Source organism: Stigmatopora argus, chromosome 18 (assembly GCF_051989625.1).
Source record: "Stigmatopora argus isolate UIUO_Sarg chromosome 18, RoL_Sarg_1.0, whole genome shotgun sequence".
Classification (NCBI taxonomy): domain Eukaryota; kingdom Metazoa; phylum Chordata; class Actinopteri; order Syngnathiformes; family Syngnathidae; genus Stigmatopora; species Stigmatopora argus.
Genome location: NC_135404.1, coordinates 11,802,309 through 11,829,625, shown reverse-complemented (window position 1 = coordinate 11,829,625; position 27,317 = coordinate 11,802,309). Strand labels below are relative to the sequence as shown.

Below are 27,317 nucleotides of genomic sequence, written 5' to 3'. Positions count from 1 at the left end.
CCTGGCAATAGACTTGTAAAAGAGCCGACAACAACTGCGAGCAGCATGGGGTACAAACAGCACTGGCTTGACCTCAAAGTCATCGTGGGTGGGGGGGTTCGCTCATCTGGAGATGTGTCAGATATCTTCAGTCGCACTAGTTGATCAGCTCTCAAATGATGTCATGGGTGTCACGATTTGTCCGAATCCGTATATGCTTGTTTGCACGTGTTGCTGCGCCACTTGTGTCCAATTAGCTTTTGCTATTCCCCGTTACAGTGTTGTGATTCTGTGTGGTTTGCTTTTTCGCAGGTTTTCCCTCACCTCATCCCGCGACGTCCGGCGGAAGTCTTCGGGGTTCTCCCACCCCCTTCCCGAGGCGGACATCTGTCTCCGAGGCGTCGGCCGCCGCGCCGATTGTGACACCTCCAGATGGAGAGCCCGCTGGGAGCGTTGAGGTATTACCCCCAGAGATGACGGGGATCACAGCTCCCGAATGAAATCTCACACTTGTCTTTTGCGCCGGCCGCTTCCTTCTTGTCAAATGTGCCACCGTGACCCGTATTGATGCTTCCCCTCCCAGAATTTATCACCCTCCCCAGTATAGTACTTGGCCTTGTGACTCAGCTGAAAAAGCTCCCAAACTCAAAATGCATGATCAAAACTCCATTTGGTTGGAAAGATGAATCGAAATTGTATTTCACAATAGGCTGGCTAAGTTTACTTTTCAAAACACTACGCATAGCAACGTGGATTTTATGCAGAGAAGTTATTTAAGCGGCCACGTTAAACTAACTAAAATAGCAATTAGGTTTTGAGTACCAATGACTAAGTTGAATCCCAAATCAAATGGCTCAAAGGAAATTTGTTAAAAGTTCCTTTTAAGGGGGTATTATTTGTTTCAATTGCTATTTGTTTAAAAACAACAACATTATTATTAGTTATTCGTGGAACATGCACACCAACCCTGTTTCCATGACCTTTTGAACCTGCTAGAAGAAGAAAACAGTAAGTCACGTGATACCCTGCAGTCGACAGAATCCCTTTTCCAAATGAAAGGCTGAGGGTCAGGCTAATTACAATGTTTACTCTTATTTTTACACAATAGCCTTGATCAAATATTACTCTTTTACATGCCACAATGCATACAATCATGACTTATTTATGTAATATGTCCAATTGCGCAGCAGTAACAGCTAGCTAAACTGCTAGCTCCAATCCGTGAGAAAAAGCTAACAATAGTACCGCTTTGTAAACTACTCAGATTATATATATTTTTAAATGACCATTGATCTGTAAGATCATCTCATCGTGGCTTTAATAGTTTATCAATTATTGAGATGTGAAGGAGAAAATCAAAAAACAATGGCTAATTTTTTTGGTCAAGAATTTGTTAGCCTTCATTTCCATATTGACCCTTAAAAGGAAGTCACGTGACATTTGTTCTGGGCCCTGAGCGACCGCCTTGTTGGGTTTGATGGGGGTGCAGTTTCAATATTTGCACTGGGTGTTGGGCTTGCGCACAAACAGCCACACGCACACTCATACCGGCCCAGCAGCCCCAGCAGCCCCAGCAGCCCCAGCAGCACCGGCCTGTCGGCGGCGGGCGGCCTTCTTTTCTCCGACGCCCGAGGTTCAGCCAGAGTTCATCCGCAATTGAATGCAGAGTCAATCTGTCAGGACACCAGGGTGGCTGCGGGGCCCTCTCGCGCGCTTCCCAGCTAGCATCGCGAGGATCTTTCATCAAACGTCCCCATACACACCCAAATTAGCAATCGGGTGAAATACGGCATCTGGACTTCATTAGATTAAAGGTGAAAATTGGGCTAATTGAAGTAAGAGGGTTTTTTTTGTGCCCATAACAATCTGTTGTTTACAAATTATTTCCCTCTCGGCTTAGAAAAAGCACAAATTTGTTTTTTTTATTAGTTTTAATACCCACAAAACAGGCTTTGGCAGGAAGTCTCTTTCAGAGCATTAACTTCAATTCATATTTTCTAACTTGAATATAATGTATAATCTATATTTAAAATGATTCTTAATGGTAGTCATTGCTAAACAGCGACTAATTTCTTGAATTGGTAAAACTGGCCTTTTCAAAATGTGTTTTGGGTAGTACACAATTTCAACGCTAGGGGGACAAAGATAACCGTTCTGGATAGATACATTGACTAAATCAGCAACGATCCAATCAAATCGATCGAAACGCAAAACTTTGGTAAAGGAGTCATTTTCATTCAAATATCTGAAATGTTTTTTGCCACAAAACCGTTTTCTGAGCAAAGAATGAACATTTGTTCGTGAGCCCTCCCCTTCAAAATAGATTGGACATCCAACCCCGTCAATGGTACTCAAACATTTTGCTGTCAGTCCTTCTTGTTTAAATGAATTTGACATATATTGCCATCATTGGCATGCGATTGATTAATATTAATATTTGAGTGTTACTTGGGGGCTGTGAAGTGTGTATTTCAATTTATAGTCATTTTCATGTTATTAATTGTTTTTGTATGAAAGTTGTATTCATTTACGAACGTATTTCTAATAATGGCAAATATAAAACTACAGTAATAATATTATTTTCCCCAAAATGATAGTAATTGCTCATTCTTAGGCTTTTTTTAACTGACTAAAAATAGTCTCTTGCCCTATAAAGAGTTAAGTGTCCACTAATATTACTGTTATTTCTAAAGATGGGTATATTGCTTCAGAATCTCCATGTTTTTGCATTTTTCTGGTTCTGGAATATTTCAATAGCTGTGCTCGCATCCTGCAAAGTTCATCATTCCAAGTAAAAATAGTACATGAATGCATTGGCTAACAAAAATGGAGGCCTGCAGTTTGTAGTCATGTTTAGAGCCCCCGGAGGTATTCGGAGGTGAATAGGTCACCAGGAACCACCCTGTGTGTTGAGAAAGATTCCTCCTGTCGCATAAGGAGAATAAATATAGCACAGTATACTTTCAAACTTAAAAAGAAACAGTAGCGCAGTTTAAATTGATAAACTTTATTCATGTAAAAACTCTGGAGCATTGTAGCAAAATACCCTGTTAAAATAAATAGTGCAAACATTGACACTGAGCGTCTTGGTGCTTGGACACAAACACACACACACACACACACACATTCACACACACACACTCACACACACACACACATTCACACACACACACACACACACACACACACACATTCACACATGACGATTTTTTAAAAAGTGATTTAAAAAAATTAAGAAAAGAAAAATCACATTTAGCAGTTATTTTGGTTACCCTGAAATTCCCAAAAGTCCTCGTGGGTTCGATTTTCGAACGGGAGAAGGACTCCTCGCGATTTTTTTTTAGTTCACGGATCTTGGACCCCGGCCTTGGGGGGTGGCTGTGCCGGGGGGGTTTCGGAGGCCGGCCCCGGGAGCTTCTCCTTTGCCCCGCTGCCCAGCGCGCAACCCACTTTGTCGCGCTTTTTCTGCTTCATGCGCCGGTTCTGGAACCAGATCTTGACCTGCGTCTCGTTGAGCTCCAGGCTCGCGGCCACTTCCACACGCCGAGCCCTCGTCAAATACTTGTTGAAGTGAAACTCCTTCTCCAATTCGGTCAGCTGCTTCGTCGTAAAGTTAGTGCGGATCACGTTGTGCTGCCCCGGGACCCCAAACTCGGACAGAACCACTGCAAGAGGAGAAAAAAATGAAGCATGGATGGAATGGAAGAAAAAGCGGACCTTTTAGTTTTTTTTCTCCCCTCCGTGGCACCCACTCACCTGTTTTGGGAGGATTTCTCTTCACTTTCATCCAATCGAAAGTTTTAGAAGCCTCCTCCGCCTGATCCGCGAGATCCCCGTCCCGATTCTGGGCCGCCCCGCATGTGTAAACATTTTCCGGAACGTACTCCGGTTGCCTGTGCTCCGCCCCGCCGTAATGCACGTACTGTGCGCCGGGGACGCCGCAGCTTTCCCCGCCGTAAGGCGGCGCGTAGCCCCGGTCTTGCTCGGGAACCAGGCCGTACTGCTGGTGTCCGTATTCCACCTGGGAGCCGTACAGCGAGTTTCCGGGGGGTTGCGGGGCGTATTGTAGCTCCAGGTTGACGTGCGTTTGCTGTTGTTGTTGCTGCTGCTGGTGGTGGTGGTGGTTGTAGTGATGGTGCAGAGCGAGGTTCTGCTGGTTCTGGTGGTTCTGATGGCTCTGGTGCGGCGGCGCGACCAAGCGGCCCTCTTGCGAGTAGCCGTCGGCGTTGGCTGTGACGTATCCGTGGTTGAGGCTGTGGTAGCCGGCCTTGAATAGGTTCGGCCCTCGGTTGCAGAGCGGGTAGTCGAGGTAGGAGTTCATCGCCTAGCGTCGAGGGTCACACGCACGCACGCAAGCAGCGGAGGGGAGTCATTAATCGTCCGATGGCCAAAGGTTGGATGTCAAAGCTGTAAAAAGTGCCCTCCACCCCTCATATCGCCTTCCTGACACGCCACGTGACGCGCCAGGGGCCAATGGAGACCACTAACCCCCCCAGCCCCCGAGCGATCTCTGTCAAGTCGGCTCGCTCGTCCATCAAACGGCTCGCATTTCCATGACAAACGCTCCAATCAAACGCGCCCATCCGTCTGACGAGAACGCAAACATCGAGTGGGGTAAAAGACAAATAATTGCCCGAAAAGTTAAATGACAAATAAATTGCCCTAAAAGTCAAATGACAAATAATTGCCTTAAAATTCAAATTATAAATAATTGCCCTAAAAGTCAAAAGAAAAATAATTAATCCTCTAAAAAAGTCGCACCCATTTTGTCTCGACGTCTAAATTGAACAAAAAAATGTAATGGAGTTAAAAAAGGAGACACCAGAACATCAGTTGTTCTTGAAATGCGCGTTTATCTCTCGATTACCGTAAAACTGTCAAAGAAATGCAACGAATTAAGAGTAGTTTGGTGGATTTGTTGCTACATGTGGACGAGTGAGTTGTTGACCCTTCCCTTTTGGACAGACTGTGCCTGGGTAGAGCTTGGTGATCCATCATTGGCTCTTAAAAAAAAAAGGACAGCTTCTGTGACCCTCTAAAGAACAATGACAGTCTTCTCACATGTCAAATGTATTCTTGTCATGTGAAACTCACTTCCTTTTAAACTGAGAAATAAAATGAATTTTATGTTCTAAAATCATCTTCGTTTGGATTTGACAGAATTCGTTCCATTACTTCAGCAACATCAAAACAAAGTGTTAGATAAGGTTTAAAAAAATAACAAAATAAATCAAAACACCCCTTTAAAAATAATTTAAAAGCATCATAGTAGACCTAAGCGTTCGATAAAAACAAGGTGTTTTATTTTTGATTAAACAATTTGAAAATGAACACAGGGTCCAGTCACGTAATATGTGTGGCGTGAATTAAATAAGTTATATGTAGTTATGTTTGGTTTGGAAATTTAGTATTGTGCTAAAGTTAAATACAACTGAGCTGAAGTGAATATTTTTTTTCTGACTCTAGTACTGTTTTGGGGTACTTTTATGTCAAACTCAGGGATAAAATTAATTAAAAGCCTTTGTTGCATGAGTTCACTTAATTTAAATCAATTTATGCTGATTTGAATTTGAACATTAATATTGTACTAAAGTTAAATACAACTTAATAGATATTTTTTTTGGCAGAGAGTGTCTTTCTAGTATTGTAGTACTTTTAGGTCAAAGTCAAACTCATTTTTTTCTAGTCCCCTCAATCAATTCATGTTACTAACAGAAAAATGTGGCAATTATAATCATATCCTAAGCTAATAACTATTTTCTTCCTAAATAATATGAACAATTGAACCAATTATTTATTAGTGTGTGTCAGTGGTTTGGAGTGTGGATAACTACACAAATAAATAAATAAGTAAATAAATAGTCAACTCTAATAAGAGTCCATGCATGAGTATGATTTGGGATTACAGATGCGTGAGTTTAGGAGCCTGCATGATCCTGTCGTGGGGGCTGCATGGGTCGGGGGACAAAAAAGTGGAATTAAAATCCTCGTTGGAATCGAGCTGCGTGAAACTCGGAGCAGGGTAGTCGGACCACCGGGCCCCGGAATGGCCGTGCGGAGCCGAGGCCGGCTGGTAGTCGCCGTCGCCCAAGTGCACGTAACCCAGGCTGGACAGAGTGGGGCTGGCCGAGGCGGAGGGGGGAGAGCCGGGCGAGGAGGGGGAGCCCGAGGCCGGCCCGGCCCCGGGCCCACCCGCTCGCGACAGCCGCTCGTCCTTCTTCTGCTTCATTCGTCGGTTCTGGAACCAGATTTTGATCTGCCGCTCCTGCAAGTTGAGCAGGCCGGCCATCTCCAGCCGCCGAGGCCGGCACAGGTAGCGGCTGAAGTGGAACTCCTTCTCCAGCTCCACCAACTGCGCGCTGGTGTACGCCGTGCGAGTCCGCTTGCAGGCGGGGGAGCCGGAGCTGGAACTCGAACTGGGAGCCTCGCCGCTACTCGTCACGTCCCCTCGCTCTGCCACACAAAGAGGGTCAGGCCGCCTTCATTACTCAAACAATAGGAAAAACAAGAATTGACTGCAATTGTATTATTGTTTCATGATTTACATTGTATTATCTACTGATCAATTTTTAAAAAAATAAAATAAATTCCCCTAAATATGAGAGTTTCTGTATCATTTCCTTGTATTTGACCAATACTGTATTTTGATTGGAAATGAAGACCCCTTTGTCTTGGATCCAATTTCGTAGCCAAAGACTGTGGCGAAACCGACGTTATTTACATTTGGCCACCTCCACGTTCCCTTTTACTGACGTTTTGAATGGCATTGGGCGCAGTCCAAACCTGGCGGTCTGGCGTCCAGCTTGCGTTTGGCCTGCCTGGACTCTTTCATCCAGGGGAAAATGCTCTCGGCGGGCCCCGTCGGCGGCTGGGTGCGGGCGAAGGCGGCGGCGGCGCCCGGCGAGAAGCCGGGCTTCTGCTCGCGCCGCCGCGTCTGCGGGATGCGCTCCATGACGCGCACACGCACGCACGGCGAGGCCTTTTGACCTTGCGACGCGGCCGGGGCTGCCAAAATGTCACATGGCGGCTTTCCAGAAAGCCTGAAAGAAGGCAGAATCAGGGAGGGAGAGCCAATGATCCATCTTATCAACTCAATAGTCTGCTGACATGAATAGCCTGCGCGCAGCCTGCGCCATTTTAATGCAATCTGGCCTCTGGGTTTTGCTATTTTTGGATCTTCTCATCTTGTGTTGTTGGGTTTTTTTAATTTTTAATTTTTAACATTTGGGTCGCGAGGAGTTTTGGACTTTATTATCTTTCTGGTTTTTAGTGTGGAATCGACTTGTCATTATGCAAATATAATGAAATGTATGTTATCTTATTTAAAAATGGATACTATTGCATTTTTAATGGTTGGATTCAGTTATGGGTGACTTAAAAAATTAATTGTAGGCCTTTTTGAGTAGAATTTATGGTAATATTCTTTTAAGGTTATCTTTTGGGCAAGAGTTTGTTTTTGGTCATTACAAAAATAGGACGACATCATGTTTAAAATTGTATTTTTGAACGCAATTATAAACGAGTAAAATCTTAATCAAAGCTGTAAATACAATTGAAAGGAGTAAGCAGAAAAATAAATCACCTAAAAATATTTTTTCTTAGTATTTAAATGCAATGTGCTCACTTTATCCATTAAAAAACACTCATTTAAATCTTTTAGCTTCATTTTTTTCTATAACGAAAAAAATGATCCTGCCCAAAAATATGTCAACAGACTTATACAGACAAACAAGAACAATTTATTGAGCCCCACCAAATTTAAACGAAGAACTCCACACGTGATGATAAGCAGCCATTGTTTGGAGCATCTTTTGTTTTCAATCCAACATGGGGTGTGTTGTTGGGGGGGGGACGTGCAAGCAAGTGCAATTCAAAAAAAAAAATGTAAACACATTTGCACGCCTTAACGAGTCGAAGCAGCGTCATTTGAGCAAGTGTGGAGGCATGCCGCTTTCTGAACTCTGCTTGAACCTCAGCAGCCTCGAGTCGGCCTCGTAAATCATAAAGACACATCAGCACATCAGCGCGTCTGTCTGCACGCCGCCGATCGGACGGCCGCCTTACCTCGGAAAGCTCCATTCATCCCCCTCGTGCGCGCGCCCGCTCCTCCTCTCCTCCTCTCCTCTTTCCTCCTTTCTCCTCCTCTCTTCTCCTCACTCGCCTTTCCCGGACTTTTACCCCAAAATAATCCCACAAGTGCGCGCGTGCGGCATCGGAAGACGTTTGCGCGTTTTTGCGCGGACTGGGTTTGTTTGTGCCGCCTGAACGCGCGTGCGCGTGCACGTGTGACAAGACGGGAGAGGAGAAGGCGAACTCGAGGGGGGGGGGTGTCTTTTTTTTCTGGCCATCTTGTATGCAAAACGTGCTAATGTTCCTTCACGATAACCATAATAAGATGGAGCTTTTTTCCTCATTGATATTAACGCCTAGTGGCCACTTTTGGTCATCAAGATGGAGTCTTTTGCTATTTAAGTGCTTTTGGATAAGGACAACCTGCCCTGCTTCTACCCCCCTCCCACCTCTGAAAAAAAATCATTTCTTATTGTCATTGTATTTAGCCGCCAGCTTCTCAATCTCTGGCAAATGTGTGCATGGATAACGGTGTGATCATAATACATAATGCAGTGGGCTCTGTTTTTTCTTTGCTAGGTGGAAGGTGGCTAAAAGGAGGCCCGCCATGATGGCCGACACGCTTTAGTGAGACGGCCATCGATTTGGGACGCTCTTGGTTTCCCGTCTTCTTCACGGCCGCTCGATGAATGGGATTGGCCGGCTGAGGTAATAATTAACTTATTGATAACGCGCGTCGACTGCCATTGACGGCCATAGACGGTCGGTCCATTTGAACTGGGCTCACATACAGTCTAACATGATGTCACGGGTGCCCCCCAAGTCCCCCTGTAGTCACGTGATTAGATGAAGTGCCCTCATTTGAGACCCCACTCCAAAGTAAACAAATCATAAAACACGACACAACACTTAAGTCAAAGTTGGTGTTATGCAAATCACAGAAAATGCATATTTGCATAGAAGTCCTTTCCAGTCCATGTATGACCAAGAAACAACATTTGGTGGCATTATTAAGAATAAATTGATTACATTTAGCAACAATAAAAATGTTGCTTGATAAAAATATTTCACCCAGTAATAATTTGACTGCTATCTGAGGGCTATAATTCATTTTGTGATTGTGTACAATAACTGCCTAATAATAGCCATGCACACAGCATAATGTGAGCCAATGTAATAATTACATTTACAATAATAATAATGAAAACGCTTCAAATTTTATAAGGTTTAAAAAAATGTTAACAAAAGACCCACTCTCTAGAACACGTGTTTAAGTGGCGGCCCGGGGGCCAAATCTGGCCCGCCGCATCATTTTGTGTGGCCCGGGAAAGTAAATCATGAGTGCTGACTTTCTGTTTTAGTATCAAATTACAATGAAGAGTATAGATGTATATTAAAATTCCTGATTTTCCCCCTTTTAAATCAATAATTGTAATTTTTTAATCATTTTTCTGTGTTTTTAGTTCAAAAATCATTTAGTAAAATCTAAAAATATATAAAAAAGCTCAAAGAAACATTGTTTTAGATCTATAAAAAATGAATATTCAGGGATTTTGATCCAGTTCTTTTAATCCATTTATTTTAAAAAAATCTAAATATTATATCTAAAATGGTCCGGCCCACGTGAAATCAAGTTGACGTTAAAGCGGCCCGCGAACCAACCTGAGTCTGACACCCCTGCTCTAGAACATTTAGCAAAACAGAAAAAAATGGATGTTTTGTGCTGTCATTTAGTTTGGAGTCAAACAGAAATTTAAAAAATATATATTTAAAAACATTGAAACTTATTTCCCAATCCAAGTACGAAACACATTGCGATAAATTCCACCGGCTACTAACTTTCAAAGAGCTGTTTAAAACCGCACTGCATGATTAGGAGAACGTATTAGAAACCCCAGCGATGGCTCAGGGGCAGCCCGGCGCCATTTCCAACGTGTTGCCCGCACACTCCAACTGCTCGTGTGGAGTGCAGAATTGAATGGAGGAGGTGACAAATGATGCGGAGAACAATAGCTTCATTCACCACCACTTTCTTTTTGGCCTGGTGGAGCCAAGCCAAAACACTCTCAAACCTCAAAAGTCCCAGCGAGCAGAGGTGAAACATACGGCCAGCTCTTAAAAAAATCACCAAGGCCTCACTATATTATTCCATTTAAATCTCTATCAAAGCGTAAAACCCAGACTGGATGCAATTGTGTTATTGGAAAAGTTAAATATAACCAAGTTGCAGTGTATTTTCCCAAAAATAAAAATATTGATAGCCTAAAAACTAATTCTACGGTGGTTGGAAAACAAGAAAAATCTCATTTTCTGGATTGATCGTGACTAATTCAGTCATTTTTTTCGTCTACCACTAGAGGGAGCCTACGGTGGAATAAGAAACACGATGTTTTTTTTTACATTGAACGTTTAGCTAAATTTCACTGCAGATGAAACGGGAACAAATGTAAATAAACGTTTAATATTAGCTCCAATTTTGGTTGTGTACGTAAACGATTTCAGTCAAAAATTTCAATCGATCATTTTTTTTTGCTCGGCAGCGACTCACGTTACTGTCATTCAAAAAAAAATGGTATTTGCGGTATTAAAAATGTGAAAGTCTTGATGAAATGTATTGGTTTTAGTCTTGGCAACACATTTTTGTTTATTTTGAGTCCCCCCCCCCCAAAGTTAGAAGCTACTTTAAAAAAAATACATCAACAGCATGACTAGATGTAGTGTTTTGATTCAGACGATTAAATATAATGGAATCCTACCCATATTTTTAAACCCTCTTTTTTAATTACATGGCTTCATGAGTAGTTAATTTTTAAAAATGATCCTGCAGGGACCACCTTGTGAAATGTTTGTGGCTAAGGCATTTCAAAATGACTGATTCAATACTTAGTAGTTATACTTGGGAAAAGTCAATTCCCTAAGTGTATATACATTTAATCATTCCAGATGATTTATTTGTAACCAAAGTCTTAAATTGTTTTCATTGGCACTATGGTTTGGATTTCTGATTTTGTTCATCTTATGTCAACAAAAATTGTATGATTGTCCACTAAATGACAAAAAAATGGAATGATGACCCAGTTTTCATATCTGAAGTCACTCAAAATACTTTGTTGGACATTTTTAAACTAAAAAGTGGATTTGTAAAGAGGTCACTATTTCTAAGTGACAACATTCTCCAATTTGGATATGTTAGCAAGAAGTAGAACGTGTTTATTAGCATTTCAAAGCTAACAAACTATATCATAACTGTGCATAGACAAGTATGGTCAAATTCCAGCAGGGAATTATCAAACATTAACCTCAAAATTAGCATATTTCAACCCAAATCGTCCACTCATTGTAGAAAAGCCCTTCTTCCGTCTTTGAAAACAACAATGACTTCTATAAAAGTGTGTTTGTATAGACTCATTAAGTCCAAACATATCTCAAGTGTGTGGGATTAAGTTATTTGTAAAGGAGCGAAATGTTAATACTACATTAATCCACAGCTTCTCTAACCTAAATGCACACCAAAGCCCATTTTTCTGGCCAAGATAAGAACCGCAACCTGCTAAATGAAAATTAAACAAAAAAAAGTACATCCATCATCCTGCGGACCGGTCTTGGGTGCCCTCTGCTGCCAGCAAGGCCTCATTACATGACGGCAAAACCAGTTTCTAATCCATCCCCTCCAAACTCTCGCTAAAATTACAGGCCATAGACGAAGAATGTATTCCACCAGGGTTGTTTGGGAAAGAAAATTGTTTTTTTCAGTGCCATTGACGACAAAAGGCGTCAAATACGTTTAAATTGGGAGGAGCTGGCAGTGGACGGTAATGTTTCAGGGCCATTGACGGCCAGTCCATTCAATTAAATGATGGCAGTGAATGAGTTAACCTCCTTTTAAATCCTGCGAGATTCATTTGTCCTACAAAATTATTTTTAATGATGCCATTCGAAAGATGAACGAGGCCCTTGTAAACACGAGCTGTTACTTATAATTTTTTTTAAACATGAGTGATTCGAGCTTGAAGTGAATCCTCTGCGATAAATTGCTATTTAGCAAAGGAAAAAATACATGAAATATTTTGCAGAATTTGACACAAAATGGTGCCTGGTGGGTTACGTGACAGTGCAAAGCAGCCTCGTCTCCTGACCCTCGAATGATCCCGTCTTTATGAATAATGCATGACATCCGGCAAAGCATTAGCCCTATCAATATGCCATAGTCGTTATAGGACGCCCAAATTGGCACTTAATATAGTTATGAATACGTGGCAAATTTCCGGGCTTGAGCTTCACGCGTTTTTGCCCGTTTTTCCTCTTAAAATGAGGCAAGAAAGAATCCAAAACGGGCCCCCAGATGGGAGTCAATCGCAACCCGGCCCGTGAACCACCTTTGGCCGCCCAGTGACTCGCCTAATGGGCATCAATCAACCTGGCTCCAGTTTTCCGTATTAAAAAAAAACGTCAAAAATTCCTTACCCACACACACATATACGGGAAAAAATTGTATTTTCTTTCTTGGTCATGCAAAGAAAAATAAAAAAAAGAGTGTTATTAGAGCTATAAAAGAGTAAATCGTTGCTATTTAGGGGTCGGAAAGAAAAAGGTGGGCGCGAAATGAAATTAGATGAGATTAAAAGGCAATAAAAAGAGAAAGCCTGTGGATATTTTTATGGAAAGATTGCGAGTGGGAAATAGCGTCCGCCCGGGTACGGAGGGCTGCTCTTCTCTCCTCGCTCGGTCCCCCGCACGCCGTTAAGCCGTCACTCTCATTCAAGCTTGCGTGAATTATATTGAACATTGTCTACTCCCCAAAACCATAAAAGCAACTTTATGGAGCTCACGTGACTTTGCACCGAGACTTGTATGTCATATAGGGCCCTTTACAATCTTTGCAAAGAGGGGATTTTTTCCACTTGTACTCGCTTATAAGACCATCTCCTTCCCTTTTGGGGATCTTTTTTTTCCACAACAGAAACTTACGGAGGAAAACGGACCGAGACGTCTTTTCTACTGCAAAGGTAAGCCATCTTATTTGATTTCTTCTATTTTATTTCTCCCAACAAGTAAAAAAAAAGTGGGGGCAAAGTCGTGCGTTAGAGAGAGAGAATGAAACTTTTATTTCCAAGCGCTATGAGTTCACGTGTACATACAAAAAGCTTATTGGCGAGAAGAAAACAAAAGTTGACATCACTGCCTAAATCTGCACCCACACACACACGCACACACGCACACACACACACTCACACACACACTAAACAACCCGAGTAATCACAAGAAGCCTTCACAATGGGCCCATGTTTACATTCAAATGGCAGCAGCTTCATTTGTCTATTTCTTCACTTTTTCCCCCTTAAAACACTCAAAGAGCTCAAGTTGAAACACGTCCAAGAGAGAAAGACAATTATTAATATTTACATCCATATGACATAAACACCTACAAGGCTACCACAAGTTAAGCAAAATGAACCACAGGATACTTTTTTTTCATCTTCTATCACAATAGCATGCCGCAAAGTGCTGCGCTTTCAGAGCTTTACGTGGAATATTTTCTTGTCGTCGTCGTTATGATAATAATTATGATAATAATAATAATAATTAGGATTAGATCGCTTTCACCTCTGTAGCAGCAGAGGTGGGCCGGGGCCGAGGGGGGTCGTGGTGGTCTCGGCTCAGTTGTGGAAGGCGCTGGCGCCCGTCACCAGGCTCATGCTCTTCAGCTTATTGTCCTTCTTCCACTTCATCCGGCGGTTCTGGAACCAGATTTTGATCTGTCTCTCGGAAAGACACAGCGCGTGCGCGATCTCTATCCGCCTCCGTCGCGTCAGGTAGCGGTTGAAATGGAACTCCTTCTCCAGTTCCAGCGTCTGGTAGCGGGTGTAGGCGGTGCGGGCGCGCTTGCCGTCCGGACCGGTCATATCTAAAGAAATGGAAGGGGTAGTCGTGAGGGTTGGAGGTAGGGGGGTGCGAAAGGCAGGGAAAATGGAGGGAGTAGGGAGGGAAAAATAAGATACAGTTGTCGTACCGTGGCTGATGTGCAGCTTCCTCATCCAAGGGAAGATCTGCGGCGCGTGGCACTCGTTGGAATTGGGGGCGGACGACGTGGCCAGGCTGGGAGCGGCGCCCGAGCCCGAGCCCGAGCCGCGCTCGTTGGCCTCCGAAGCGGCGGCAACAGCGGCGGCGGCCCGGTCCTCCATGTCCGGGAATCCGCCGTTGTTGCCGCTCTTGTCAGCTGACGTGGCGGCGCTACGCTCGCACGCCGGCGAGGGGCTCTTCACCTCTCGGGGGTCGCAGGACGCCGACGACGGCGGTGGCGGCGGCAGAGGCGGAGGCGGCGGGGGAGCCTGCACCGAGTCCGGGGACGAGAGCGAGCAATTGGGCGACTGGCGGTAGCCGAAGCCCCGGGCGTCCGCCCCGAAGTGCCCTCCTCCGCCTCCACCTACGCCACCTCCGCCGCCGGCTGCCGAGCCTCCAGCACCTCCGCCTTCTCCGCCTCCGCCGGTGGCTCGGTTGACGGTTAGGTCCATGCCATTGTAGTTGTAGCCGAAGGACCCGGAATGCATGGTGCCGGGGTCTCTGAAGGAGCCGCTCACTGCGCCGTTAGTCCCATAATTTAGCAGCTGATAGTCGGAGCCATTTGGGTAGCGCCCCGAGAAGGAGTTTACAAAGTAGGAGCTCATTTGCTTGCTTTTTTAAAGGCTCGATTTGTAGATCTTTGTCGCTATAATCCTTGTGTGCTTGCACGATTTATGGACGCAATCATGAATTATAAGCAATGAAGCCCTACTGTACTTTGCCAGGTATGCCTCCCAATATGGGCGCGCGCTCGGGAATCACGTGCCTTTGTTGACCAGTCGTAAATCCTCACTGATGACTTCAAGAGGTAATTCATGCTCGGCGCTTACAAATGATGACGAAATAATGGTCGTTAGGCTCCAGTCAATGGTGCCTCCCCGCCGCGCGCCGCCGAGAGTCCGCGTGGGCCGAGGGCGCCATCTAGTGGACGGACGCGGAAGCGACGACGCGCTTGTCACCCGGGCCTCGACAGTCATCCGTCATTGGCGGACCGACATCTCGCTCTCTCTCTCTCGCCTCCTCGTAAATATATCCGATTCAAAGAAACACCGTCAAAGCTTCCGAGGTTCATCAAAATCCATTTTTTTATTGGCTATTTACACTTTTTCGTCCCGAACAAAAAAAACAACAAAATATTGCATCAAACACCATACATAGCAATAAATAGTGACATCATCGTAACAAGAGCGACGTTGACATTTTCTGTACAAGCTGGAAGATCGCAAACGAGTACAACACGTGCACGCACTTGACTACAACACGACATTTAGTCCCAAAAAAGCGCTACAAATTTCTGTACATGTTTGCATAGTGGCTAAATGAAGACGAGAGCACACTTAAAAGTTCTAAAAAGCATCTCTAGCACGCGACACATGAATCATATCTACAAGCGTATTTTTGTACACCTCCATGTCCCATTTATTTTTATTTTTTTCATTTTTGTTTTAACTCTTCTTCTCCGTCTGCTCCTCCTCTTCCTCCTCGGGCGTCTTTGGTGGATTGAGCAGCTTGTTTTCCTTCTTCCACTTCATGCGACGGTTCTGGAACCAGATTTTAATCTGTCTCTCGGTCAGGCAAAGCGCGTGCGAGATCTCTATCCGGCGCCTGCGCGTCAGGTAGCGGTTGAAGTGGAACTCCTTCTCCAGTTCCAGGGTTTGGTAGCGAGTGTACGTCTGACGGCCCCTGCGACCACTGTTGCCGAACGGGCCTGAATGGACACGCACACATACACACATTGCATTTACACACACACATTGCATTTGGGTCGTTATTTGGCTGTATTTTCCTTACGATTTAGACATTGACGATCGATCCATTTGAACTGGGAAACTGGCAGCCTCCCAGTTCAAATCAATCGAACGTCAATGCATGCATGGTTAGCAGGAAATTAAAAATAAGGCAGGCGTAATAGTCTCGTTGACAATTCGATTTTAAAAAGATGGCATTTTAATGGTTGTATTGACGTGTATTGCTGTCAAAAGCAGGCGATGAGATCGAAATTACTAATTTAATATTGGGATTGGCGGTTATGGCGGTCAGTCGCAGGAACTGAGTTCAAAACAAGAGCTCGTAAATATTGTCTTTTTGACCACTATCACCGTCAATAGCTGTTTACTATGTAAGAAAATTTAAATAAGCATATTTTACTGTCTCTTTGGCGTCTATCGCAGTCAATGACATCCAATGGGTTCATCGTCTCTTTGACGTCTATCGCAGTGTGTGGCAGTGAATGAGTTAAAAACCAAAATTCAATCGTCTCATTGACGTATATCGCCGTCACGACACTCATGACCATGCAGACAATTTAAAAAAAAATGGAACAACAGAAAACACGACACACACGTTGTGTTATTTTTTTTCCATTTAGAAATAGGAAACATTTTTGCATGCATTATTTTCCCCAATAACAATTGCACAAGTTGACTAGTCGGCCACATTTTTTTAATGCACTAGTATTTGTTAAGGCCTTCCTCTGCGCGTCGGCTCGCCACTCACCGACCGAGCAGGCGTTCATCCTCTGCATCCAAGGGTAGATGAGCGCCGAGGATTTGTCGTCCACGCACATGCCGCCGCTTTGCTCGCCCACGTTCACGCCCACGCACTCGCCTTTACGGTGCGCGTGCTCCTGAGCGCCGAACAGCGGCGGAGGCGGAGGAGGCGGAGCCGGTGGCGACTGCGCGTCGTCGCCGCCGCCGCCACCGACGCCGCCACCGACGCGGCCGGAGAAGGCGCACGAACCCTCGGCGTCCTTGTAGAAGCCCCCCACCGGGCTAAAGTCGCACGGAGCCCCGCCGGCCCCCCTCCCGTAGATGGCCGCCGTCTGCTGGTGGTAGTACGAGGCCGGGTAGACCTTGTCTTGCACCGAGGCGGCGGCGGCAGCGGCGGCAGCGGCGCCCCCGTAGGCGGCCGCCCCGGAGTAGTGCCTGAGCGGGTCGCTGTATCCCGACGTGTAGAGGGGGATCTGGCCCAGGAGAGAGTCCTGTCCGCCCGGCAGAGACACGGGGAAAGTTGAGTTGACAAAATAGGAACTCATTGGGTGGACAACGGGGCGCACTCCGGAGGAAAATGATTTGTTGGCTTTTATAGTCCAAGTGCTTTTGCCATTACTTTATCGGAGATTTGCCTTTTGCTGAGAGGGGGAGGTGGGGGACGAGGGGGGTGAGGTGCCGTAGCCGCCGAACACAGAGGGGAAGTGGACCATCTGATCCGCCTTTGGCCAATCAACGGCGTCCGAGTGTGCACGGCTGCGCACGCGTGGGGGGGGCGGTGGAGGGGGAGGAGTTGGGGGGGGGGGGAGGTTTGTGTTTCCCTTTCCTCGCGCGCACAACGCGGGTCCCGGGTGCCTCCAAATCGAGTCCGTCGCGTGGAAACGATCGTTAACGCGAGACGCGCTCATCGCCCAAAATTCCGACCCAAGCACGCTCATTAAATCGGCCATCACTCAGCGATGATCGTCCTCGATCGCGGTTTCGTAGGGAGGGGGGTTCGCCAATCAATGACGTCGTTAGTGACCACGGCGATTGTGTTTTGGTAGTTTTTTTGCCCTGATCAGAGCGTCACATTGGCTGCAACACATCCATTTTGCTCTGAAGTGAACTCTTGTCAACGTGAACTCGACTTCCAATCCATCGCCAAAAATTCGACGTTGAAAAATAAACAAATGGAGGAAAAAAAGCCACATCAATTCTCAGCATTAGCACTTCGGAGTCCTTTAACTAACCTCGCAAGCAACAAAATATGAACTCTACATTTGCAGTGCAGGCCTTACGCAGCAACCAAGATGGCGACTGCTCGAGCCATAACCAAGTTAACAATCCACAGCCTTTTCACGAACATAATCATTCCAATACAACCCATAATATTTCACTACACAATGCCTGCCAAGTTTCCTATCTTTTTTTCTATACTTATCCTCCCATCACGGCGAAAACAAACACTTGTTGTCTCGCTGATCATTTCCCCCAATATTCATCATAACGAATTCTGATTTTCCCATCGACATTGAACACAACATCTCTACCAGCACGTCCATTTCCTTCCGGTCAAAAATCCCAGGTTCGAAGCTTCGTAACAACAACAACAACAGCAAAAATACTACTCCAAAAAGCCACACTTTATCAAAAATATTAATAGCAAACACAGCGGCCTTACCTCGTCACCACATCCGTCAGCCGTGCTCGAAACCAGCGAGAATCTCCGGCAAAAAGGCCGCCATGACACCAAGCGTCCGGTCCACTCGGAGGCCCGAATTCGTCCAAGGTCTGAGACATTTTTTTTAAACTGTGCGTCTGCTATCTCGGTTGTTTAAAGGGCAGCTGCGCCACGAGCCGTCGGGGAACAAGAAGTTGTCATTCCGGGCGCGCACATGATCCCCAGCAGCCAATCGCCGAGCCGCCCGAGTCGTAAAAGTTGCACGGCAAAGTTGTAAATTTTCATAAAGTGCAGCCCTTTTCCACTACGCCATTTTCAGACACCTTTTAGTCAGGGAATAATCGTCCAACACGCAATTGAGACACCCTAAAAAAGGCACTTTTGTTTCGTTTCAATGAGAACAAAACAAATCGAAGAATAGGTCACGTCAGGAAATGAGAGTAGTTCAAAATATGCTTTTTAGAAGGAGTATAAAAATATCCTTCATGGAGATCATTTGAAATCACTTTAATTTAAATTCATAGGTCAGAAATACACATTTTCTCCCCCTTAAAACTCACATATAATTCTAGTTTACACTCGAAATAATAGCGTTCCGGTCTTAAAGTTCTTTTTTTGCTGCTTGGAATCAATTTTAAATTTGCTCCGTCTCGATGGCTGACATTTTTTTCATTTTTCTCTTAATAATTCTTCATATTTCGGACTTCCCATTTGCGTCAAATGTCTTTCCCAGCCGTCGGCCGGCATGAAAGAGGATTTCCGGAATTTACACACGCCATAAAACCATAAATTCCTCTCACACATTCCACCTTTGTGTTGCTTTTCGTTTTAAGGCGCCCCCTCTAAATCAAAATCTAACAAATAAGAGTAAAAACCGGGATAAAATGGGGATAAAACCTTCAGTAAAAGTGGATAAAATAAGCCTTAGAATTTCCAAAGCGCTTTGATTTATATTTAGACTTGATTTTAGAGAAGAAAAATATAACATTTTGAATAATGATCGTTTCGTTTTAATCGTGACGATTTACGAGTAGGATCATTTCATTTTTTTAAAAATACGCACCATAAATTAAGGAGCTTTTAAATTTAGTGTTGTGATTATTGTAGGCAATTTGTCGCCTTGTTTTGTTTTGTTTTCAGAGAGAGAGAAAAAAAGGCAGCTGACAAATGTTACCAACTTTTATGGCCTGTGACAAAATGCTGCCATGTGCATTTTTTGTTTAATAAAACAAAATCACCAGAGAAAATATGGAATGCTAAAATAGGGTTTTAATTATAATCTAGATATATTAATATAACAAAATGGTTTCATTGCATTCTCATTCAATTTGTTCCATTGAAAATACTTTATTAAAAAAAAATTAACATAGAAGCAAAATGTGTGCTAAAAATGACGGGAATTCATTTGATTTAAATAGCAATTTATTAATAATATAATCCCAGCGAGATAGTTTAACTTCCTTGGCACAAATATTGAGTTCAAACTGCGAGATTCGATACCATCTCGTACACTTTGACCGTCAAATGTCTTTCCCAGCCTGGCGGTCAGGGTCCCTCGTCCGGATGGGGGGGCAACCGGCCCAGCCGAGCTCTTTGGGGCAAGGGGGGGCACAGGGAGGTGATCAGGAGCCCCTGTAAATCCATGGGGTCCTGCTGTCTGGGGGGACTACGCCCTTTGGGGATCCCTTTGGCCACCTCTTGCGGAGGGGGACGCGCTTCCGGGTTCCTCACGTTGGGCAAGTGGTGGCCTGGAATGGCAAAGTGGGAATGATTCCATCCGGGCGAGCTATTCGAGACCTTCGTACCTGGACCGGGGATCATCACGGTGCCGCCGAGGCTCCGTCCTTTGTCGTCGTCTCGGTGCTGGCCTTCCGCGTCCGCTTGCGAAGAGCCTGCGGGGTGGAAATTCTTCAGGGTGCTGGAAGGCCTCTGCAAGGACAAGCCGCTAGGCTTTGAGAACAAATCCTTCCGGACTAAAATCGGGCTTGGGTGGGACCCAAAAACTAAATGTGGGACAACAACTACAACTATTGTGGGATAAGATATTTAAAAAAAAAATGTTAGCCGTTTTGAAAAACATTGGGGAAATGTGGTCTCATCCGGCCAATGGAGCAAATTCCAAACATTTGAGCATGTCAATTGTAAATGGCTGTACAAAAAAAGTGTCTTTTGAAAGGAAGAAAAACATTAGCCAGCTCCAAAAGCCACATGGAGAGCCGGGACGCAAATTTATGGCCACATTTGTGGGAACCTACGGCTTGAGGGCCACATACGGCTTGCGGAAAAAGACACAAAAGAATAAAAACAAGATCGAGTGAACATAAAGAAAAAAAAAAACTTTCTGGACACTGTGATAACATTAATAATGTTATGCCTGTTAATATAAGCATTTAAATTCAGCCAGTTGCATTTCTACTCATTGTTCATGATTTTAGCCTTTTACTTCCATAACCCCAAAAAATATATAATTTATGTACACCAATATCAATCTGTTATGTATTACTATGAATAATATATGTCCAAACTGACCTATTATTATTACACTTGCATATTTAGACAGTTATTTTACATACACCCACATGCAAATTCACATTTTTATTATTTAAATTACAATTTTCTTTTAATTCATCCACACTTACCATATTAACAATGATATAATTTTTTTAATATTCTATTTTTATGTTGATGCAACCATTTTTTTGACAACACACTCACTTTCAGAGTTCTTTTATAATTTATAGTAGTATTGTTAGTTTCAAATGCCACGAAAATGCCCATAAATGACCATAAATGTTTTTGATTTGCCTGTCGCTTGTAAGAATACAACCATTTTCCACGGTTTCCAATCATAACGTGACGTTTTTAACATACGTCTCTTTCTTTTTTGACAGCTTCTCTCTCGCTCACCTGCCTCGATGTCGTAACGGAAGACGACGACGACGCTTTGGTCTTTTCGGAGAACGGCGTCAGGGACTCCAGCTGCCGGAGAAAGAGAAAAAAAAGTCAAGGTTAGCGGAGTTTTGTTTTTACCTCGCAGGGAGGGAGGGGGGTTCCGGCCACCGTTAAAAGTCTCCCCGCGGGGTGCTGGCGGGGCCCGCCGTGGTCGCAGGCCTGAGGTTGCAGCAGCTGGCGGATGTGCTGGGCCAGACCCAAGTCCACCAGCAGCTTCTTCCTCTGGATCAGCGCGTTGATGCGCTCTTCTTCTTCTTTTTCGTCGTCCTCGTCTTCCGCCTGGGACGGTTTGGCCCCTATGCGAGGCTACGGGAGCAAAACAAATCCAAAATATTATGCTAAAAAAACTAAAAAAAATAATAGGCTTATCTGTTAGAAGGATACACCTGTTGGTTGAAAAATGGCCACGTTCATACTGAGGCCCACCGATGACCTCTGACCCCATAAATATAAAAACACAATTTGATTTTTTCCCCCAAAATACGCATCACATGCTAAAATGGCAACGACAATATGCTAATGTGAGAGCATTTTTTTTGTGGACTCAAAATACACATTTAGGTGTGAAATTTAATGGGTTTTTTTAGATAGGAAATTGTAAATTGAGGCCCCTAATTCTATAAAAAATTTGAAAATATGATAAGGTTATTTTATGGGTCCTCAAAAAGTCTGTTTTTGCAACATACTCATTTAGAGCCAAGAATTTCTACCTTGAGGCCATAAAAGAAATATTCATTAGTGGCCGAATTGCAAGTCATTTTGCCGACTCAATAAGAATATTTAGGCCTGAGAAATTCTAAATTAAGCCGACAAAATTCATTTAAAGTGTGAAATCCTCATTTGTGGCCGAGAAGCTTGTTTAATACTGATTTGTGTTCATTTATGGCGACTTAATAAGTATTGCAAAATATTCCACTTCTAAATCGAGGCCACAAAAAACATTTACTGTGTAAAATAGCCAGAAAGGAAACATTTAAATATTGTCCCGTTAACCTCGGGGTGAACCAATGGAGGTCGCGGGGAGAAAGTGCAAAACACGGCGTCTCCGTTTTCTGACCACAAAATGAGAATATTACTCCAAAATAAGCGTTTTGCAAGCCCAAATGATTTTTTGTTCCACACCGTGGCCACAATTACAACACACACACACACACACACACACACACAGAGGCGTACGTCTGGGGCTGTCAACATTTGCATGTCGCGGCACTAAAAGCGCAAGCAAGCAGGCAAGCATCATCTGGCTGATTTGAATGCAGCCCGTGGGGTCAAAGTGGGGAGCAGCCATCCATCCTCAGACAAAAGAGCGCCGGGGCGCCCTCTGGCGGTCGTTTGGGGGACTCACCGGGTGGCCCTCGGGGCCTCCGCTTCCGCCTCCGCCTCCGCCTCCGCTTTGACCCGGCCTGGCTTTCTGCCGTTTGGGGCGTTCGCCCGCCGTCTCGCCTTGGAAGTCCCGATGGCGAGTGCCGGGATGGCGCTTATCGCGCAGTTCCTGCAGTTGCTGCCTACAAACACACGCAAAAATTGGTTTAAATTGCATCGTCAGGGGCGGGAAGCCATTACGATATGCTAACAATTATTATCTCACAATGTAGCGATCGGGCAATTATAGATTATAGGTCAATTTATGAATGGCAATCCTTGTCGAATGGCGTTTTAACCATTATGTAGTAAACGGGTAACATTAACATGATGACTATTCAATCCGATTGTTTTTTATTTTATTAAATGTAAGCTGGAGATCCAAATAGATTATTTAAGAGCGGCAGTGCAGACAAATATTAAGGTTGCTTTTGTCCCGTTAACACGTTTTTGATGTCCCATTAGAATGTTTTTTTATATGATAGTAATCCGATTTTTACACCACTCAAAGCCACAGTTCGATAATATTGAAAATCTATTGGATCCCGATAGCAGGAAAACCTGCTGGTTTAGTTTTAGCCAAATTTCAACGCAGGTGTCTTGTTTTGGGCTATTTTTTTTAAATAGTCAGTACCTGGCGCACTCCTGTCGAGCTCTGGAAGCTTCCGTACCCTGCACCAGCGAGCTCTCCTGCATAAAGTACTTGTCGTACTTTTCTCCTCCCTCTCTGGGGAAGATCCTCCTGAAGCCTCCCAGGTTCTTGCTCTCGTACTTCTCCAGCTGCCTGACCGAGGCCGCCTGACACTGGTGCAGCTCCTCGGATCTGGGCGTGAGAGCTCTGGTGGCGCCACGGGACGGGACGGGACGGGACCCTCCCCCGCGGTCGGGCTCTCGGCCTCGGGGCCTCCCGTTCTCACCTGGCTGCCCGCGAGCGGTTCTCCTGCAGGCGTTCCTTGGCCCGCCGTCGATCCTCCTTGGTGATTCGGCTCCTGTTGCAGGCGTTCAGGTTGATGAGGCCCAGCGTGTCCAGCAGCAGAGCGTCTTTCACCTCGCGGTCCAGCGGCGAGTCGGTCACGAAGCTCGGCGAGTGGTTCACCTGCCGACGGTCGGTGTGGTGAAGACGTTTAAAAAAAAAAAAATCGGCTGCGATATATCGCGATTGCGCGATCGATCAAAATCCGTCTTTTTGGGTGAGCGAAACGAGAAGTGGCTGCACTTCCCGTTACGTCCACAAGTCGGCAGCAGTCAGCCGCCGTGCCGTTTCCCAAATCAAATCCGTCAAAATGTTTTAGAATCCTGCATTTAAGACGGTTTGGACTAAACCCGGGTTGTGCTAAAAATGGAGGAAATTTTACAATGAAAGCCATACGTTGTTTAAACAAACTTCTGTCCATTTTGATGAGTTTAAAGATCAACATCATCCTCTTAAAGCGAGATCCGATGGCGACGCCGATGCTACAAAGTTGATTTTTCTCAGACTTTGCGGTTCTCAGCGTCCAGTTTTGGCGTACCTCGAGCAGCCACGGCCGCAGGCTGGAATCCAGCAGGACGTCAAATCCCAGGATCTCGAAGCAGGCGCTGCCCAGCGTGTGGTTGGGGAAACACGTGCGGTAGTTGTGCTTGAGGACGGGCTGAATGGAGATCAGCGTCTTGATGATCATGTCCTCGATGTCGCCCCACAGCTTGTCGGCGTCGGCGCGGAAGGCTTCCAGCTGCCGGATCAGCGTGGTCAACTTCCTGGAGGGGGGCGGAGCCGCCAGGTGAGAACTCCGACCACGACGGCCCGCTTCGGCCACGCACCGTTTGCTGCCCGTGTGGTCGTCGCGGATGAAGTTTTCCTTGTGCTTGTTGATGGAGTAATTAGTCAGGTGCATGCAAACTTCGTCCTGACGAGGGGGGAACGAGACCGTGAGCCGTCTTACGTCGGATCCCTCGCCCGGCGTGACGGGCGGCTCTCACCATGTTGCTTTGCGTGGGCTCCGTGTACTTGGTGGTGCAGAATCGGGCCAGCCCTTCCTTGAATAGGAAAATCCTCAGCGGGTCACACGACGTCACCAGCACGTAGATTCGCAAGTCGAATTTGTAGCCGTCCACCACCAAAGGCTGCGTGAAGACGTTCCAAAAAGTCATTTTCCAAGTCCGTTTGGAAATCTGGCCTAAAAGCGCCGTCGCTAACGACACGTGGGACCCACCTTGGAAATATAGAGCTGACAGATCATGTGTTCTCCGGGTTGAATGTCTTTACTGGACCTGGTGATGAAGATGCCCCGCCCTTGACAGCCCGAGTCGGGTTTGCAGATGAACGTGGCGTGCTTTTTCAAGCGGCTGTACGCCTGTAAGTCGCAATAGCTTGACAAAGGAGAATTTGGGGTCAATCCGGTCCATTTCTGAAGGCTTCCCAAAGAAAGAAAGAAAGAAACACACTCTGCGGGAAGGCACCACGTCCTGGGGAAGATCTTGTAATCTGTGGGGAAGAGCTTCAGCATGCGGTTTAGGTTCCTGGCCAGCGTGTCTTTGCGGCAGATCTCGATCATTCCGGGGAAGTGGTTGATCTTCTGAAAGGCAACAAAAGAATCAAACACACTCGCAGGGAGCGGGAGCTTCCCGTCATTAACGTGGTGAGGACCACCTGGTAGTGCTTCATGGCTTTCACCCTCTCCAGAGACACGGAGCAGTCGGACCACATCAGCGTCCAGTCGTCGGCGTCCACCGACACTTTCAAGCCGTAGCGACGGATGGCACGGCGTACTGAGGCCCAAAAAAATAGGCGTGTGGGGTTCGCATGAGTCCAGAAGTTGGCGTCCGGAGAAATGCTTACCGCTTTCGTACTTGCAGTTGGACAAGTTGACCCAAATTCATCTGGAAGAAAGGAAAAGACGCAAACAGACACGACAGCCTCTCTTCCAAAGTAGTCAAGTACTATTTTTTTTCCCCTAATTGTGAGATGTTTGTCTCTTTTTCCCAGGAATGGGGAATTTTAATGTATTTTGTTGGTAGTAGAGAATAACGGTCTCCATTAAGGAGGTGCAGTACCTTCTTTTGTAGCGCTTTCGTTTCTTGTGGACGTTGGTCGGCGCGTACTCGGTGGTGCTCTGGGTCACGACTTCCGCCGGGTCGTCCTTCTCGCCGTCTTCTCCGTTCGCTTGAGTCATCCTCGGCGCAAAAAATGTGACAAATTTCAACCGCGTGCCATCTTTTGACGGGTATCGGTTTGGAAATAATGCCTTTATGCCAAAAGTTCTTACTGTGAATCAGTGACGGAGCCGAGACCGGAAGTGATGGGGCATCGCGAGTGCGTGGCGGGCCACCTGGGGGTGATGGACGCCTTCAGCGTCGGTATCCGATTACGCGGGTATTCCTCGGCGTCGTTCTGGCCCGGTTTCGCCAGCATGATGACATTTGCTGGCTTTACTTACAAGGCAAGATTTGGTTTACCGCTTGGCCTTTTTTGAGACTTATGCCTGATGAAGACAAACAAAAGAACATTTGAGCATTCAAGTGACCCTTACGTGTCTTTCTCAGTCACTCGCCTTTGCGCGCATGGCCGTGCCGAAGCCGGAGAGGATGGCCAAATTGCTCAAGAGGAAGCCATGAGCCACAGTCTCCAAGAGAAATGGAGGCCAACGTCATGTTGAGCGTGGGCTAGACGGCCATCGCCAGGAAAAGATCACGTGACGGATGACTTTTCTTCACTGAAAATGGAGGTGAGTCTTTAGTCATGCGAAATGCAATTGGATTTTCATTTGTCTACTCAAAACAAAAGTCCAGTTTTTAGTGTTTCAACATTTGTTGACATGCAGCAGAATCATAATAATATGGATCTTCTTTACTAAAGCATTTTAACATTTACACGGTCATGTTAGCATTATATTGATGCTATTTATTTTTAAATTAATACACATCATAATACACACATAATCCATAATCCTAGTGTTCAAATAGCTTGAATGGATTTGTCAGTATCCTCAGATAAAGCACTCACCAGAAATTTAAGTAGAGGAACTCCACACTTCACTCGTTTGCACATTTGAGGATTATGTTCATGCAATTTAATTGGATTCCAAGACTGCTCGATTCAGTTACAGGAAAAGTCCCATTTTGGAACGGCTCTGCGTCAAAAACCTGTTCAATTCAGTATTAGCATCCAGTAAAAATGCATTCCAACAAGTGTTCAGAGCAAACTTTAGCAGTTGCACAAAGTGTAGCTAAAATCAACACAAACAATTGAACACATACGTCCTATTTTGAGGTTGCAAGCTTTTTTTTCGAATGAAAAGGTTGACGCTGAAGTTTACGACTTGCTTTCATGTTGTCATGGAAACCAAACGCTGCCCCGTCACCGAGGAGACAACACCATGGCTCGCTAACCCCGTTAGCTCGTTAGCTTTAATGTCTGCAAACGTCACCAAGTTGTTCTTGGAAAGTGTTGCTTCGTCGCCGCCTCGTCGATTTCTGTCGGCTTCAGCGTTTCTTTTTCGACTCTCAAGGAAAGCCAAACACAAAAATGCGTCGAATTGACTTTCACACTCATGGCCACTTTTGCTCTTAGCCAATCAGCAACACGAAAGCGATGGGCCTTCTCCATCCTCATTGGTTGTTGGTTTGATCCTCGCTGATTGGTTGTTGAATCCTCCCCCTTCATTGCCTCAGAATGTAGAAGCGAATTGACGATAATTCGATATATTATCTGTTCGGAAACCCAAATAATAAAATGTAATTTAATTTTGTTATTTGGTGGAAAA

At 45.2% G+C, this 27,317-nt stretch overlaps 5 protein-coding genes and 1 long non-coding RNA gene across 10 annotated transcripts; 1 reads left to right on the top strand and 5 right to left on the bottom strand.

The window, feature by feature from the left end:
* Window positions 1–303: 303 nt before the first annotated feature.
* On the top strand, window positions 304–21,257 carry LOC144092593 (uncharacterized). The gene is made up of 4 exons (XR_013306088.1): window positions 304–437; window positions 8,629–8,757; window positions 13,010–13,055; window positions 21,153–21,257. It is a non-coding gene; the product is annotated as an uncharacterized LOC144092593 (long non-coding RNA).
* hoxb1b (homeobox B1b) lies at window positions 3,249–4,371 on the bottom strand. Its single transcript, XM_077625938.1, has 2 exons — window positions 3,736–4,371; window positions 3,249–3,644 (listed from the first exon to the last, which is right to left on the bottom strand). The coding sequence occupies exons 1-2, from the start codon at window positions 4,298–4,300 to the stop codon at window positions 3,325–3,327; spliced, it is 885 nt and encodes a 294-aa protein (XP_077482064.1). The 5' UTR covers window positions 4,301–4,371; the 3' UTR covers window positions 3,249–3,324.
* LOC144093119 (homeobox protein Hox-B3-like) lies at window positions 5,882–6,834 on the bottom strand. The gene is made up of 2 exons (XM_077626429.1): window positions 6,763–6,834; window positions 5,882–6,432 (listed from the first exon to the last, which is right to left on the bottom strand). Exons 1-2 carry the CDS (start codon window positions 6,809–6,811, stop codon window positions 5,882–5,884), a joined length of 600 nt encoding a protein of 199 aa, XP_077482555.1. The 5' UTR covers window positions 6,812–6,834.
* hoxb5b (homeobox B5b) lies at window positions 13,516–14,714 on the bottom strand. Its single transcript, XM_077625533.1, has 3 exons — window positions 14,513–14,714; window positions 14,060–14,482; window positions 13,516–13,954 (listed from the first exon to the last, which is right to left on the bottom strand). The coding sequence occupies exons 1-3, from the start codon at window positions 14,712–14,714 to the stop codon at window positions 13,707–13,709; spliced, it is 873 nt and encodes a 290-aa protein (XP_077481659.1). The 3' UTR covers window positions 13,516–13,706.
* Window positions 15,169–18,996, bottom strand: hoxb6b (homeobox B6b). Of its 2 annotated transcripts, none has more exons than XM_077625534.1 (2): window positions 16,606–17,246; window positions 15,169–15,817 (listed from the first exon to the last, which is right to left on the bottom strand). In XM_077625534.1, exons 1-2 carry the CDS (start codon window positions 17,141–17,143, stop codon window positions 15,555–15,557), a joined length of 801 nt encoding a protein of 266 aa, XP_077481660.1. In that variant the 5' UTR covers window positions 17,144–17,246; the 3' UTR covers window positions 15,169–15,554. The 2 variants fall into 2 exon arrangements, 1 of the variants encoding a protein (XP_077481660.1); XR_013306087.1 differs by lacking the exon at window positions 16,606–17,246 and adding an exon at window positions 18,262–18,996 and having other exon boundaries at window positions 15,670–15,817.
* Window positions 19,706–27,088, bottom strand: ttll6 (tubulin tyrosine ligase-like family, member 6). 4 transcript variants are annotated; one of them, XM_077625528.1, is made up of 19 exons: window positions 26,812–27,088; window positions 26,558–26,697; window positions 26,106–26,267; window positions 25,821–26,036; window positions 25,610–25,728; window positions 25,394–25,432; window positions 25,205–25,323; window positions 25,000–25,130; window positions 24,768–24,924; window positions 24,535–24,678; window positions 24,376–24,461; window positions 24,087–24,312; window positions 23,493–23,671; window positions 23,210–23,398; window positions 22,559–22,718; window positions 21,322–21,519; window positions 21,169–21,240; window positions 20,067–20,190; window positions 19,706–20,009 (listed from the first exon to the last, which is right to left on the bottom strand). In XM_077625528.1, exons 4-19 carry the CDS (start codon window positions 25,964–25,966, stop codon window positions 19,807–19,809), a joined length of 2,292 nt encoding a protein of 763 aa, XP_077481654.1. In that variant the 5' UTR covers window positions 25,967–26,036; window positions 26,106–26,267; window positions 26,558–26,697; window positions 26,812–27,088; the 3' UTR covers window positions 19,706–19,806. The 4 variants fall into 4 exon arrangements, with proteins under 4 accessions (XP_077481654.1, XP_077481656.1, XP_077481657.1 ...); XM_077625530.1 differs by having other exon boundaries at window positions 25,000–25,127; XM_077625531.1 differs by having other exon boundaries at window positions 25,394–25,728; window positions 25,821–25,900; window positions 25,992–26,036.
* Between the last annotated feature and the right edge of the window lie 229 nt (window positions 27,089–27,317).

What these genes read in the sequence shown, in the direction of transcription:
- LOC144093119 (XM_077626429.1), bottom strand. Translation starts at nt 6,811, where the DNA reads ATGAAAGAGTCCAGGCAGGCCAAACGCAAGCTGGACGCCAGACCGCCA. An exon ending in GCTGGACGCCAGACCGCCAG is followed by an intron (nt 6,433 to 6,762) that starts GTTTGGACTGCG and finishes TTTGTGTGGCAG; the next exon opens with AGCGAGGGGACGTGACGAGT.
- ttll6 (XM_077625528.1), bottom strand. Translation starts at nt 25,966, where the DNA reads ATGCTGGCGAAACCGGGCCAGAACGACGCCGAGGAATACCCGCGTAAT. An exon ending in ACGAAAGCGCTACAAAAGAA is followed by an intron (nt 25,433 to 25,609) that starts GGTACTGCACCT and finishes TTTCTTCCAGAT; the next exon opens with GAATTTGGGTCAACTTGTCC. An exon ending in GCTCGACAGGAGTGCGCCAG is followed by an intron (nt 22,719 to 23,209) that starts GTACTGACTATT and finishes GTGTGTTTGTAG; the next exon opens with GCAGCAACTGCAGGAACTGC.
- hoxb1b (XM_077625938.1), bottom strand. Translation starts at nt 4,300, where the DNA reads ATGAACTCCTACCTCGACTACCCGCTCTGCAACCGAGGGCCGAACCTA. An exon ending in GAGAAATCCTCCCAAAACAG is followed by an intron (nt 3,645 to 3,735) that starts GTGAGTGGGTGC and finishes CTCCTCTTGCAG; the next exon opens with TGGTTCTGTCCGAGTTTGGG.
- hoxb6b (XM_077625534.1), bottom strand. Translation starts at nt 17,143, where the DNA reads ATGAGTTCCTATTTTGTCAACTCAACTTTCCCCGTGTCTCTGCCGGGC. An exon ending in GATGAACGCCTGCTCGGTCG is followed by an intron (nt 15,818 to 16,605) that starts GTGAGTGGCGAG and finishes GTGTCCATTCAG; the next exon opens with GCCCGTTCGGCAACAGTGGT.
- hoxb5b (XM_077625533.1), bottom strand. Translation starts at nt 14,714, where the DNA reads ATGAGCTCCTACTTTGTAAACTCCTTCTCGGGGCGCTACCCAAATGGC. An exon ending in CGGAGGCGGAGAAGGCGGAG is followed by an intron (nt 14,483 to 14,512) that starts GTGCTGGAGGCT and finishes CCGGCGGCGGAG; the next exon opens with GTGGCGTAGGTGGAGGCGGA. An exon ending in GAAGCTGCACATCAGCCACG is followed by an intron (nt 13,955 to 14,059) that starts GTACGACAACTG and finishes CCATTTCTTTAG; the next exon opens with ATATGACCGGTCCGGACGGC.